General features: G+C 38.5%; 1 protein-coding gene across 1 annotated transcript; it reads left to right on the top strand.

Annotated features, from left to right (window-relative positions):
• Nucleotides 1-2369: 2369 nt before the first annotated feature.
• LOC134868127 (protein phosphatase 1 regulatory subunit 3B-like) lies at nt 2370-6736 on the top strand. Its single transcript, XM_063889028.1, has 4 exons — nt 2370-2572; nt 4689-4915; nt 5030-5126; nt 5263-6736. Exons 3-4 carry the CDS (start codon nt 5113-5115, stop codon nt 6293-6295), a joined length of 1047 nt encoding a protein of 348 aa, XP_063745098.1. The 5' UTR covers nt 2370-2572; nt 4689-4915; nt 5030-5112; the 3' UTR covers nt 6296-6736.
• Nucleotides 6737-13734: the final 6998 nt, after the last annotated feature.

Raw genomic sequence — 13734 nt, 5'->3', positions numbered from 1 at the left:
ATCTTGTGTTGTTTCTTTTGAATGTCAGTCCAACAAAACAATGTTGTAATAACGTATAAGTGTAGGTACATTTTAACCCATGTGCTTTGTTCTGCACAGTCGGACTTGCTTCTTCTTACTTTTAACAATTTTCCATATTTCAGGGATCTGAGCACATAGCAAATCAGAACACATTTCATTATAGATGATTGAGCTGTCAAGAGATACAAAAAAACTGTAAAATATGTTTCCAATTTTAGTCAAATGAGAAAGCATTCAAAAGATTGTATATGATATTTATATATGTCACTGTTTTTTTTTAATCTGTAAAGTACTCTGTCTCAAGAGGATTAAATGGTAGACATACTAGTTGGTTCAGAATGCCTGGTGTGCTCTTCATACAGACTTTCACAAGGAGGTGAGGTCAGGTCACAAAGCAATGACGAAGACACATGCCTTCCTCTGAAGTCACTGTACCTGCCCTCTGTACTGTCAGTACATCTGCCTCTTGGGGGGCAACATGCAAATCATCTCCTGGTGACATCAGACAAATAACAACACAAGCATATCAGTAAGTGTGTATGGGGCAATGTCATCTTCTTATTTGGTGTGTTTAATTCCCACATTCTATCTTTGTGTCCACAAATACTTCATCACCCTTTGGAAGCCATGTTTTTGGCCATTTGAGTCTGAAATATGGGCACGGAGGTCAAGTGTGTGGTTGTGAAGGAGTGCTTGCGTTCCAATATTCTGGAGACAAGGGTGTGTCAGTGAGAGTGGCCTAATAAGAGGCAAACCTTACAGTATAAACGGATTCCACATTCCATGTCCAACCTAATGAACCGGTTTATCATACACTCTTGTGGGAAACATCAGCAAAATTCCTTATTGATTAGTAATGGTTTGCCTTGCTCGTTACACCTTACGTACATGGTTACTGTAAACTTGTTAGAAGTGTTGCATGTGTGATTTGAGTTACATACATGGTCTCAACTATTGAAAAAAATACACTTTATTTTGTATTTATTTTTATACTATAACAGTAACAGCGAACACTTCCACATTACATTATTATACCTTTCTTACTTTTAGTAAATTGTACCTTAAAACTTGTATTTTTAGTTACCAGGTTTGTTATTATTTCACCACAGTTGATACAGTTTCGCTTTGTGATCGACACATTCATTTTTAATCAAGATGTAACTTGAATCTTTCCTTTATTTATGAAGGCTCTCTCTTAGAGGATCAGATACAAATAGAAATACTCTTAAGCATTATGATGCATATACTCTTAAGCATTATGAGCATAGCTTTGAAGTGGTTAGGCCTTTATCATCTATTGGGAGGTGGACCTCGGCAGGGGGGCCTAAAAATGTTAGACCTGACATACATCTGTGACAGTCTGACTTGTTTTGACCTAATGTATGATCTTTTCCTTTACCTAACCAAGTTTGCTCTCCTAAACCTAAGACATGTTAACTCTAATTTACAATGTTGGCCATGTGTTTTAAAACTGCATCCTTTTTACCATCTTCCAATGTGGAGGTAGGTGCTGTTTGCCCTGTTTGTAATGGGAGGGGCTGATAAAAAGCCCTTAAAAAAGGGTGTTCATACATGCATTTAGTATAGTTTGAGGATATGTATTAATGAGTCATTCAAATCACCAAGTGTTCAAATAAATCATTTTGTTTCAGAATGTTTGTTTTATTTCCATTGTCTGCATCTCCTTTTCACCTTTCTTTTAATGGAACACATCTCATCCTGTAGCCCTGTATCATAATAACCTGTCATTAATTTAGAGTGCACTTTTTAAGAAGAGCTTCTTTTTTAATGCAGTACGAGGCAATCTTGTCCTGACAAGTACTAGAAATGAAAGGGTGCAAAGCTTTGCCAACTAATGCTTCCTTTATCAGCATTATTTGTCAAAAAGCACAGTCGCCAAAGGATCAAATATCCATTCTAAACACATCTTTAAGCCCCAATTATCAACCTTATTTCTCTTTCTGAATTTGGTTTTCTCACCTCACATGTATATGAAATACACTGTCTTGAAGCCAGTAAACCATGTGATGAGAAAAAGTGATAAAATAACATCTCCAGACGAGTCCTCCCCCCAGTCAATGAGAGTCATGATGCATACCGATTGTGTACTGTCTGCTGCTTGCAGATGTTCAATGAGCTCATATACTATAGAGTCATATGCCAAGCATCATTAATCTCAGTTTATACTGTCTGTCAGCTTGTATTCCTGCTCCGTCTGTCTAGATTTCCTCTTGTGATATGTGTCATTGCGTCAGGCTCAAATTGATTTGAGGAGGACATTTGTGCTGTATTTTGACTTTAGTTGGATCAAATATTTACTCTCCTTCATTAACACTTTTCCTGTTTCTGATTGCCACTAATGTCTCTGTAACACATCGGGACTACATAAAAGCCAAGCTAAACCGTTTGTTGGAGTGCTTCAGGGAACCAGCTTAGGTCAACTGTTTATTCTTGCGATTAACTGAATTAGTTTCCGGTTTTCCAGCTTTCGATGATCATGTTTTGCCATATATAAGGAAGTTATTGAGTCGGCCTCTCTTACATTATAGAGGTGAGTCAACAGTAAGTATTCACACTTTCACCAATGAGCTCACTAACTTGTGTTAGAAAGTCACTCAAGTACTGTGAAATACTGAACTGAGTACTTTTGTTTCATACTTCTAATCCACTACATTACATTTAATCAGTGAATATGCTACTTTTTACTCTAATGCATTTACTTGAAAGCTTTAATCACGTTGTAGATTCAGATTAATATAATAAGACAATATAATTACGGAAAATTAATTTATAATATTACTGTCAATCAATCAATTGAGTCACGTATACAAGTATATATCCATGAAAAAGACCAATTTGCAATCATATATTTTGATGGTATACTTTTGTTCTTTCCTTGAGTGAAATAACTTACTTATTTTACTACATCCTCCCACAAATATACATTAATAGCCATCTTTTATCCCTTCATTCCTCACTTGTTTACAGCTCTGTGTTGAACTTTGAACGAGGACTTTATAATCTAGGATTCCACATTCCCTCACGTTATCCCTTCAAGCCTTGACAGGGATTTGGAAAGTACATTCGTAACAACACAGAGCTTCCTGCCAAAACATCCACATTGATGTGGGAGTTCCCTCTATAAAACAAATCGACCTGCAGGCAATGACAGAGGATTGTAGAAGATTTGCATGTTATAACTCTGCTGTTTCTTACCTGTTGCATCATATCATTAAACAAGGTACAGTATAAAAACTTTTGTTGTACAACACGTATGAATACCATTCCTGGAAACAGAGAAGAAAGCCTTTCCAAGAAAAATATAGAAAGTTACCTTACCTACCTAAAGTTAAAAGGGTGGTGGGAGAGAGTGTCAGCTAATGTCTTTGTGGCTCTTAAGAGAAATGTTGATTACATGAAAATCAAACATTAGTTGACTTGCTTTAATAAGTCTTCCCCTTCCTGACAAGGCTTTAAACAATCATCACACAGTAGCAGAGAAAAAATGTCACGATTTTATCGCTTCCCCTCTGAATTATTTTATTGCCGTATTAACATGATAAGCATGAGCTGCAAAACGAGCACACTCCCTACAAGTGTTGCAATGAAACTTAGAACAGAGAAACGACGGGCGTCATTAAACGTCAATATTGTTTTAACTCATCCCTGATCAGTGACACAATTCTGTCCTTAAGCAGCAACAAAGATTAATGTTGGGCAATCACACGCAATGCCTTGCAATTTTCTCTGTCTTTTACTGTTTGATTCCAACTTCAACATTAAGCATGTTTAACGGGTAACGTGTAGATTAAAATGTCTGAATGTGGAGGGAAATTGAACGTCGTGTCTCGCTTTATCTCAAACTAGGCGAAGAAGTTACTCATAGCTAGAAACCTTGGCCTATGGTTCATATGGCACAGTTCATGCATTACATCTCGAAACCACTTAATTAATCACTTTGCCAAGTTTGAGCCCAACTTGTACTCATAAATCTTGTGCTGATGATTACTGTGAATCACATGGCATTGAAAAGGCGTAACCACACAATTGGTCCATGACAAATGGAAACTACACCTGTTTTGTTTATGTTTACTGAAAAAGAGAAAATTCAGTTTTGCTGAAGCACGGACCAGTCTATTGAAGTTGCACAGCAGTCGGAGATAGCGGACACTGTCACCACTGTAAGAACAGATATTGTTCTTAATGCTTGCAATCTGCTAGTGGCATAGATAATTAGACCTGTGTAGTGCGCATAATACAGGAGGTGATCACAGCGAGTCTTTATGCCGGTGGCTTTCTCCTTTAGTTTAGGGTCAAACACATGTTCTGATTCCAGTTTTTTTTGCAGGAAGGAAATAAACTCTCCGATTTCTCTTACCAGTCTGTCATACATTTCTTTATTACACCACATGTGTAGTTATATTATTTATCCTTAGTAAGTAAAAGCCAGTTAAACTTGCAATTAATCATGAGTATTACTGTGAATAATACTTTTTACTTTTTAAAATTGATTGACAGCGCTAGTTCAATTGTATGTCTCAAAGTGTTCACATATGTTCAACTTTGTCCTTTTCCTCGGGGTTCTGTAACATGCTGTGATTCTGAAATGGAAAAAATATTTCATACTCACATATTATTTATCTGGACAAACTGGATTATGATTGCAGAACTCCATTAAAGGAAATCTTCAAGGCTGCATGAGAAAATCCTTGGGGGCCGGACATAAACAAAGAATCCACTACTGATTGGCTGAAACTACATCCACGTGTTTCACAAAGGGTTCAGCCCGGTTACTAAACTCCTTAAATATTCTCCTGAGAGAACAGAGACACACCAGAATCACAATCCTTGTTTCTTTCATTGATCTGATTAAACCAAAGCTGGCTTCCAGCCTGTAAGTACTTTGCTTTCAATACATCACCTTGACATTTGTATTTTAATAGATTTGTGTTCAATTCAGTGAGACGTTTTACTTAATTAATTAATTAAAGATGATTTTCTCTTACAGATGATCTTGAATTATCTGTAGCCTGGCAACAACAACAACAACAACAGCAACAGACAAAACGAAAGGGAACACATTCTCTGGAGATGAGTGGTGGAAGGTAAGCTCTTGTGCTTTCATTTCACTAGCTTTTTATGCAGGAACTTTACTTGTTACACGATTTGGTAACAAGTAATACTTGGTATTACTTTTTTATGATAGCTCTCATTATAACTCCATCATGTCTTCCTCTTCAGACTTCTCTATGCTTTCGGCATAGAGCCCGCTCTGATGCCAGTTGACCATCCCGCATATCTGAGCCTCGGCCAGCACCGACCTCTTTACCAGCTGCTGTCCAAGACTCCTCTGATTCTCTCCCAGCGTCGTTATCAGCCAGCCGACTGTCTTCCACGTAGTGGACTTCACTCCCCGCGTTCCTCTTCCCCCTTCCCTGCTTCCTCTTCGCAGCCCTCCTCTCCTGTCTCCTCAGAGCTTCGGAGCTGCTTCCGCAGGGAGGGCAGCGGTCTAAACAAGAAGCACGTGGTCTTTGCTGACACCATTGGATTGGCACTTACATCTGTGCGCCAATTTATCCCAGAGCCAACTCCCCCTTCTTCTGAATTGCCGATGAAGCCCTCCTTTGCAAAACTGCAAGACCAACAGTCGCCCTCAGACAATCTGCAGCGCTACAAGTTGTGCCTGGGTTTCCCTCAGCCAGCATTCGACCTCAAAACCTTCCTCACACGAGGCATGCGTGTGCAGTTGGAGAGCTGCAGCATCTCAGAGAACTCCTTGAGCGGCAAAGTGCTTGTCTCCCATGAAGGTATTGAAGAATCTGTGCATGTAAGGGTGACCTTTGACTCTTGGCAAAGCCACCATGAAATCCCCTGCACGTTCCTGAAGCAGCAGCACTATGGGGGTTCTGATATGAAGGTTTTTGCCTTTGACCTAAGCTTGCCAAAGAACATTGATCCAAAGGAGAGGGTTGAGTTTATTGTGCTCTTCCAGCCTGGACCTGGCACAATGCAACACTGCGACGACAACCAGGGGCAGAAATACAGGGTGTGCGTGGAAACGGATGGATCCAATGGTCACCAAGAGGATGCTTACCGTGGATACCTCACAATTTCACAATATCGGCCTCTGCAAATGAACTTCGGCACTCAGAACTTTACTGATCCAAGGCGGACAACGCTTGACATCCAGAACTCTTTCGATTCCCAGCATCTTCAGAGGAGTTTATCAAGCAGAGTCAGAGATTGGAGAGCTATGAGCTCGGCCATGCAATGACATTAGCCAACCCTCTCAACAGAACTATGAGAACATGTAAAAATTGTCAGCATTTTAATATTTATTTAGAGTTAGGACTTTCTAAAATCTCCAGTGTACGTTGGTCTGAAGACAACCATGTGATCACAAAGAACTATTTGAACACCACAGAATCTGATGAAGGCTCATAGTGTATTGAAATTAAGTTGCGCCACCAAAAAAAGCAATTTAGGTTTAGTCAACAATGCACACATTCTGAAAGTGTTCCCATTTGCATTTTCTTTTCTGAGGTAGTGGCATGAAAAACTGTATGTTGAAATTACCACCAATACGTTTTGTCACAACCAGGGTTGCGGTCACAGAAAATCACCCCGGTCATTTTCTGTGAGATCAGATTGGCTCAAGCTGATTGTGAATAATACAGGCAATATTGTTCTAAATAAATCCATTTCTTACAAATCTTTTTCTCTCTTTGCTTTCTTGTTCAGAGGTTACATCCTAATCATTTAACACATTGCCTTTTAGAAATGCAGCTTAAAGTTTACAAATGGTTGTGCCTTTTATTATGACCACATTAACCCTGCTTAAAATAGCAAGGGCCTTGCAGGAAAGTACAAAAAAAAACGTGACACATTTTTTCACTTGAAGAAAATAACAGTACACCAAGATAGCTTTTTATGTTTACAGTTAAAATGTATTGTCTTATTGATGTGACTCTGGTTTAAGACAGGTTAAAAAGAGGTGCTGCAGCACAGGCAGTATGAGAAAAACGAAGAGCTTTGTGAACATTAAAGCATGGAGACATGTCGAAGTAGAGTCATAACATACAAACACACCTTGAAAATCTTCCAATTAGAGAAGTTTGAACCATGAAAGGTATGTATCAGAGGTTTTGATGTGCACACACCTCATCCTTATTTATTCCTTAAACTGAATTAAGTGGTTTGGAGGATCTTGAGCATGCAACCCTTGTTTTCAGAATGGCAAATGAATACACACCACCTGAGAGAGAGGCCGTGGGAAACCAAATAAGAAGATCCCACTCACCTCTACAGACAGACATACCAAAGGGCTGATGTTATGATGTCTGATGTTATTAGTGCTTATGACTTACTGCTTTGTGCTGTGACACACCTCCCTGTGAAAGACACACCAAGCGATTTGCACCAATAGGTATTTACTATTTATACATCTTCGTGTGAACCAGATTTTTGGATGTAACAAAAGAAACATTGATTTATATATAAAAATCATATTCTTTGTTTCCGTTGTAAATAGCATTATTATGATTTTTGTTGTGTATTATTATATTTATTTTAATGGCTTGACATTTTCTTTTTTCCCCCCATATGGTTATGTATTACGAATCACAAATAAAAAAAAATTGATCAAGTTTTTGAGGATCTTTTTTGTACCCTATATAAAAACCCATGTTTCTGAAAATATAAAGCACTTTCATACATGGTTGGAAACCTCTTTGTTAGATGTTCTACTTGAACACCTTTGAAGTATTTAATTTGAAATCTGAAACGCCTCAAACACTTTTTCAGACTCAAGTACATTCCGTGGAAATAAATATATGGCTATAATGATAACAATAAGAATATCTTCAAAGCCAAAACTTTATTTCTTTTGGGTGGGGGGGGGGGGGGGGAGAAGTAACTATCTTCAAAGCCAAAACTAAAATTTCTGCTGGCAGAACGATTAGGATTCCGCTTTTAAGAGGCATGATGAGGGAGGCTGATGTAAGCTTGCAGGGGCAGAGCAGAACATTGAAACCCCATTACCACCCACAGCTGGGTGGAAAAAGCACCCTGCAGGAACTCCATCTTTGTGCTGACTCTCCTTGAAGCTGGAGGGATGAGGGTGGAGCACCCTCCTGTGGGGAGAGCGGGGAGGGCCAGGCTCACTGTTGTGTTTATGTAACAGGAAAAGAAAATCTCCAACTGCTTGAGATGTTGTCAGAACAAAAGTAATGCGTAATCTACAACATGTTTCATTTACCTTACTTACACATTCTGAGTTGCACTTTCTGCCAATATAATGTGACCCATGTAAATGGTAAATCCTCTAGAATGAAGATCTTTGATCATGAAAAAGGCCTGGGTATGGGTTTTGTTGTATTGTTAATTCCCTTATTCCACCAACATATGTATATATGCAAGGTTTGTTCAAAGCATAATCCCCAATTTGTTAGGGATTTTAAAATTGGCCAACTGTCTCAATTGTTTAAAAGCTACCCAAAATAAGTTTTATGGGCCTATTTAGTCAATGTGATTGCATGAGACCTTCTGATTTTATAGCAGATCTGGTGTAAGCTAGCTATCTAACCTAGCTAGTCATTTTAAATATACGGACTGGCTTTTAACCCTGACATGTTTCATCAAGTCTGTTGAGATTTTTCTTCATTTGCTGTGATTTTTTGGCCGACGGTGAGCGTTTGCCACCGCATATTACTTATTCAGACTCTTTGAAATTTGCAGACCAGCGTTTGTGACGGTGGATGCAATGACAAGACTTACGTTTCATTTTGTTTCCGTATGTAATAATTGGTAAGGTTAAACATGACTTTGGCTTTAAAAAGGGTATGCTGATTGTATGTTTTGTCTGATAATAAATGGTAGTAGTTGTCTAAGTATGTGATCATTTTTTTAAATGTATATATTCACATCACATAATTGTATGCTTTAAAAAGGAGTGATAATTAGCATGCCCATCGTAGCTAAAGCTGATAAATAATGTTACTACTGCAATCTTTTCTCTCTGGAATTAATTACAGACATGCCGATTATACCCCCTTCCAACTGAACACAACATCTACATCTAAGTGGGTCTGCAAATGAACAGAATAGCGTCCATTTCTATTGTCTGTTTTATGTCAGTTTTGAGTCAATATTTCAGTAGAAAGTATGTAAACTTATCTGCTTTCCATGCAAACTGTTTCCACTAGCACAGAATTAGAATACAAAGTATAACTACACTTTTATACTGATTGTAGATAATAAAAAGACAAAAATAAATGTCCTATTTCAATCTGCTCCATTCAACCCAAGGCCTTTCCAGCTTTTACTGACACGAGGGCAAACGCTATGCTCTCTTTAATGAATAGCTTAGAGGAATGTCCTGAGATATCAATATATGTACCTTGATTACATTCAGACGGATTTTGCTCTGATGTTATTCTCACTCTTATAATCATACCACAAGGTCCGTGTGTCCTTCCCGCAGATTTGACTGTATAGTTACGTATGCCCATGCACTGCCTCTTTTTGCAGGGCTGTTCACATACTAAATGGCATACAGATATGTTGGCTTTTACCTGAGCTTTGAGTGCTTGAGAGCTCTGGCCCTATTAATGAATAGATATATATCCCAACTGTATTTAGAGTTTTGAGTGATTGGATTGTTTTTTTGGCTAAGGAACACACGTAGGTGTTATGGGCGTCACACATGCTTCTTGTCAAAACCCTAAGCCTACTTTTCCCACAAACTCAACTTGACAGCCAACAAGTGGCATGACTTGGAGCAATTCATCAGATTTATGATACAAAGAGACTTTGATATGAACATTTGGTTTGTTTTGTATAATATATGGAAGATCAGAATTATGCATATCTTCTTTTTAAGGTTATGTAAAAGGCTTTTGTTTCACATATCTAGCTTATGATTTATATTCTTGAAGCTGATAATGAAGATAGGGATAACATGATTGCTGTTTTTAATCCGATGAATGAGTTAAAGTTGCCCCATACTGCTAATACTCAGGTTCATGCTTGCATTTTGTACCTTAACTGTGACGTTTTTCCATGCTATACTGTCCAAAATGCATTTTATTTTTCCTCATACTGCCTGTGCTGCAGCACCTCTTTTCAGCCCTCAGAGCCTATCATTTTTTAAGTTAGGAGTGCTTTAAAAGTACACAAAGGTTTATCTTATCTTGTCTTTCAAATGTGAGGAGGGGAAGGTTTCTGTTCTTCCTATAAAGATATAAAAAAAAGATTAAAAAAAAAACAAGTCCCTGTGTTAGAAGTTCTGACACTGTAGCACTAAAATCTACCAAGAGGAAAAGTCCCAGTCCATCTCGACAAATAACTACATTATTGAAGAGTGGACCAGAACGCAGAACCCTGCAGGCAACACAAGCAGAAATAACTTTTCTTTCAAGGTTCATGCAGGCAAGGACATGCAAGGACGAAACCAAGGATCAAAGAAGGATTGAGCTAGAGGCGGCAAACTAATCTGATGAGGGGATGAAGTGCAGGTGGTGAGAAGGGAGGAGAAGCTCAGGTGAGGGGAAAAAGGTGATTAAAGAGGAGAGCAGGAAGTGAGCTGATTGGCTGGGAAACACTCTGGGATCAGTTGAGGGCTAACAAGGCTGATTGAGAGCAGGTGTATAAATTGCACAGGTGCAGCAGCATTGTGCTGATATATTTTAAAGAAGAAGATGGACCTTATTTCACCATATGATTGAACATTATCTAAGATGTGTTGATTTTTATCAAGCAAGTTTTAACTCTTTGGAAGCTGATTTTTTTTCAAATCACATAGACATGAAGTTTAACAATCTGTCTCCCAGGAGAGAAGGGAACCTTATCTAAAAGTCACCTTTGATAGCCAGTTAAGTTGCGCATGTTATCTGCCAGCAACTGTCATACATTTCTTTTTATCAAAATGTCATCCACATTTTTACAATACACTATTCAAATATTGAATGCTCCTAACACAAACAAAAAAAACAAGCCTCTTGAGAGAATGAAGCACACATTCATGGCATCCTAAATGTACACAGATGTTAACATAACAATGCTATATCTATTTATTATAAACATTATATATTTCATTGTTTTTGCCTAATTTATTCACCAGTCCCATTTATTTTCGAGAGGAGCCCTCTGCAGATAACTCAGCTTCAGTGAAAAACTTATGAACACAAAAGGAATTTTAATCGGGAGTATTTTTTTTTACAGTGAAGGCAATTCGAGTAACAACAACTCCCATTATACCACAATGATTACAACTAACTTCATCTTTCATTTGAATTAGATTGAGAGCCCACTAGTGGCAGAACATGACATATTGTGCCTTTTACACATTTACTGAAATCTGGAATTTTAAATGTATGTTGTAGCTAGATAATCGGGGTTTGTATAATAGATAAAGTATTCTGATTCTGAAAAAGGTGTGCGCTTGCTGCTGTGATTAACATTACAGGCTGCAGTCAAGGCTTATGCCATGGGTGTCTATTAATAACAGTGTCATCCACCTACGAACATCAAGCACTGCATACAGTCCTGCACAGTGAAGGGTAATACATCAGCAACAATGTTAACAGGCAGGTTTGCAGAATCTGTACAGGGTTTTTGGAGGATGTCAAAATATCTCACGACCACTGCAACCTGTGTGTTTGTCTCAAATCAATTTGAACGAATCAAACATACCTGCAAAATGTTAAACAGTCTGCTTCTGTGCTTTGCGGCCAACCTTTCACATCATCATCATCTATATATTTTCCGCGACCTTCCAGCAGTAGCTCCTTATTTGCTCAGAGAATAGCAAACAGCCCCGTGTGAACAGTGTTGAAAGTATTACCGCTTTTGACTGAAGTGTTGTGTCAGTCACCACGCAGTCAAGCCAAGTGGAATATTTTTTGACACGAGTCAGAAGGCTGTCACTGTCGAGAGATTCATGACGATTGAAATATTATGTGCATATAAAAATAAAATCAGTGGAGCACAAAGAAAAGATGACGGACGGATCTTCTGACAGTTGCGTAGAAAACGCTATGATGTTTCCTTCTGAAATACAATCAAATGAAAAGTGATAAAACACTAACCCTCCAAAGACACATTACGAATTGAATCGTGATATGATGTGAAATGAAATATAAGAGGCATGTCTAATCCATAGAGACACTCATTAATAGTAATGTACCCCAGAAACAAGCTTTTATATGTTAATGAGTCTATCGAGTGTCACATTTCATGCAATGATATAGTATGTATTATTTTACAGATTTGTACCTTCTGTTCAGACCCCACACTGCACAGTACATAACTGGAACAGTGAAGCAAGGGTGTGCGCTGCGTGAAATAAAATTCCCATGAGGCATAAGCGTTTGCATGAGTTTGATGGATAATGTATATGTATTATTAATAACGTGTAACCTCACTTGTATTATTCCAGCATACAGTGTTCTAGTAAGGTACTCGATGCCATACATTCCCATTGACACGTGTTTTCAGTAAAATACAATGACATTTATGGTTTCAAGGGCTTTTCAGGATTTGCTTTGCCTGTCAGACTGATCCCTAGGTTCCTGCAGACTTTATTTTTTTCCTCATCTCACAAAGTGTAACCTCCAACAGGGTGTAGGGATTGGAAACACTTGCGATATGACACCTAAGAAAACTAAAATCACTGCCATGGCCCGGATCTTGAGACAATGGTGCTTTATCCCAGTGGATATCTGTGGAAGAGTGGAAATTGTGTCTATTTAGGCTCTCGAATAATTTTTCATTCTAGAAATTGGTCATAAGCTTAGTGCTTAAGGGTTGGAAGTTTCCGCTTTAAGAATACTTTGCACTGGCCAACCAATCTGTGGGTGGGTGTGTCATGGAGTTTGAGTTGATTGCCCTAACTTCGTCTTGTGGGAGTGTCAAAAAGTGTTTGACGATGGTGTTGTTAACTATTGTGAGGGTCTGTTGCTATTTGAGGTGAGGTGTGCGGAAAACTTCAGGAGGGAGAAATTAGTAGTTTGCGTTTGGGAAGCTGGTGCATGATTGTTTGAAAGGGGTGACTGCTATTTGATGGTGTGTCTGGGGTTCGGGTTTCTATTGCTGACGCAGAGGAAGCAGATATTAAACCACTGTCATGCTCCAGATCTTAAGACAATGGTGCTTTATCCTACTTGACATCATGAAAAACTGGTCTACTTTTGCCCTAAAATGATTTTTGGCCCAATCAATCGATAAAAGGGTCAGTGTTAGGGTTAAGGATACCAGTACATATACGCCACAAGAACTACACACTCCCCAGACTGCAGCACAACCTGCCCCCTCCTTTGATACAAGCCTGGGCATTTTCATTTTATTTTTTCTAGCACAAAAACCTCAACATGCTGTCAGAGCATCACAATGGATGCTGGGATTTTTCAGGACAGGTAGCTTATGTCCTAGAAAATCTATTTTTGGTGATTACGTTGCTGACTTACTGTACCCAAATGGCCTTTATTTCATTTTCACATGAGGGAATTGAAACACAGCAGGGTCTTTAAACGCTGCTACAAACTTTTGAGGAGTTGAGTGTCGCGGTGACCTTTTGCGTATCACCGTCCTGAGATGCTACTTGCACCTTTGGGTCTCCCGTAATGGGATTTTACATTTATATGAGAAAAAGACTTGTTAGGTTTCATTTTCAAGCAAAAATCAAATTTAACAATGAGTTGTTCATACTGTGAATTT

The sequence above is a fragment of the Eleginops maclovinus genome, chromosome 8 (assembly GCF_036324505.1).
Source record: "Eleginops maclovinus isolate JMC-PN-2008 ecotype Puerto Natales chromosome 8, JC_Emac_rtc_rv5, whole genome shotgun sequence".
Classification (NCBI taxonomy): Eukaryota; Metazoa; Chordata; class Actinopteri; order Perciformes; family Eleginopidae; genus Eleginops; species Eleginops maclovinus.
The sequence above is the reverse complement of the archived record's forward strand: the minus strand, read 5'-3'. Positions and strand labels throughout refer to the sequence as shown.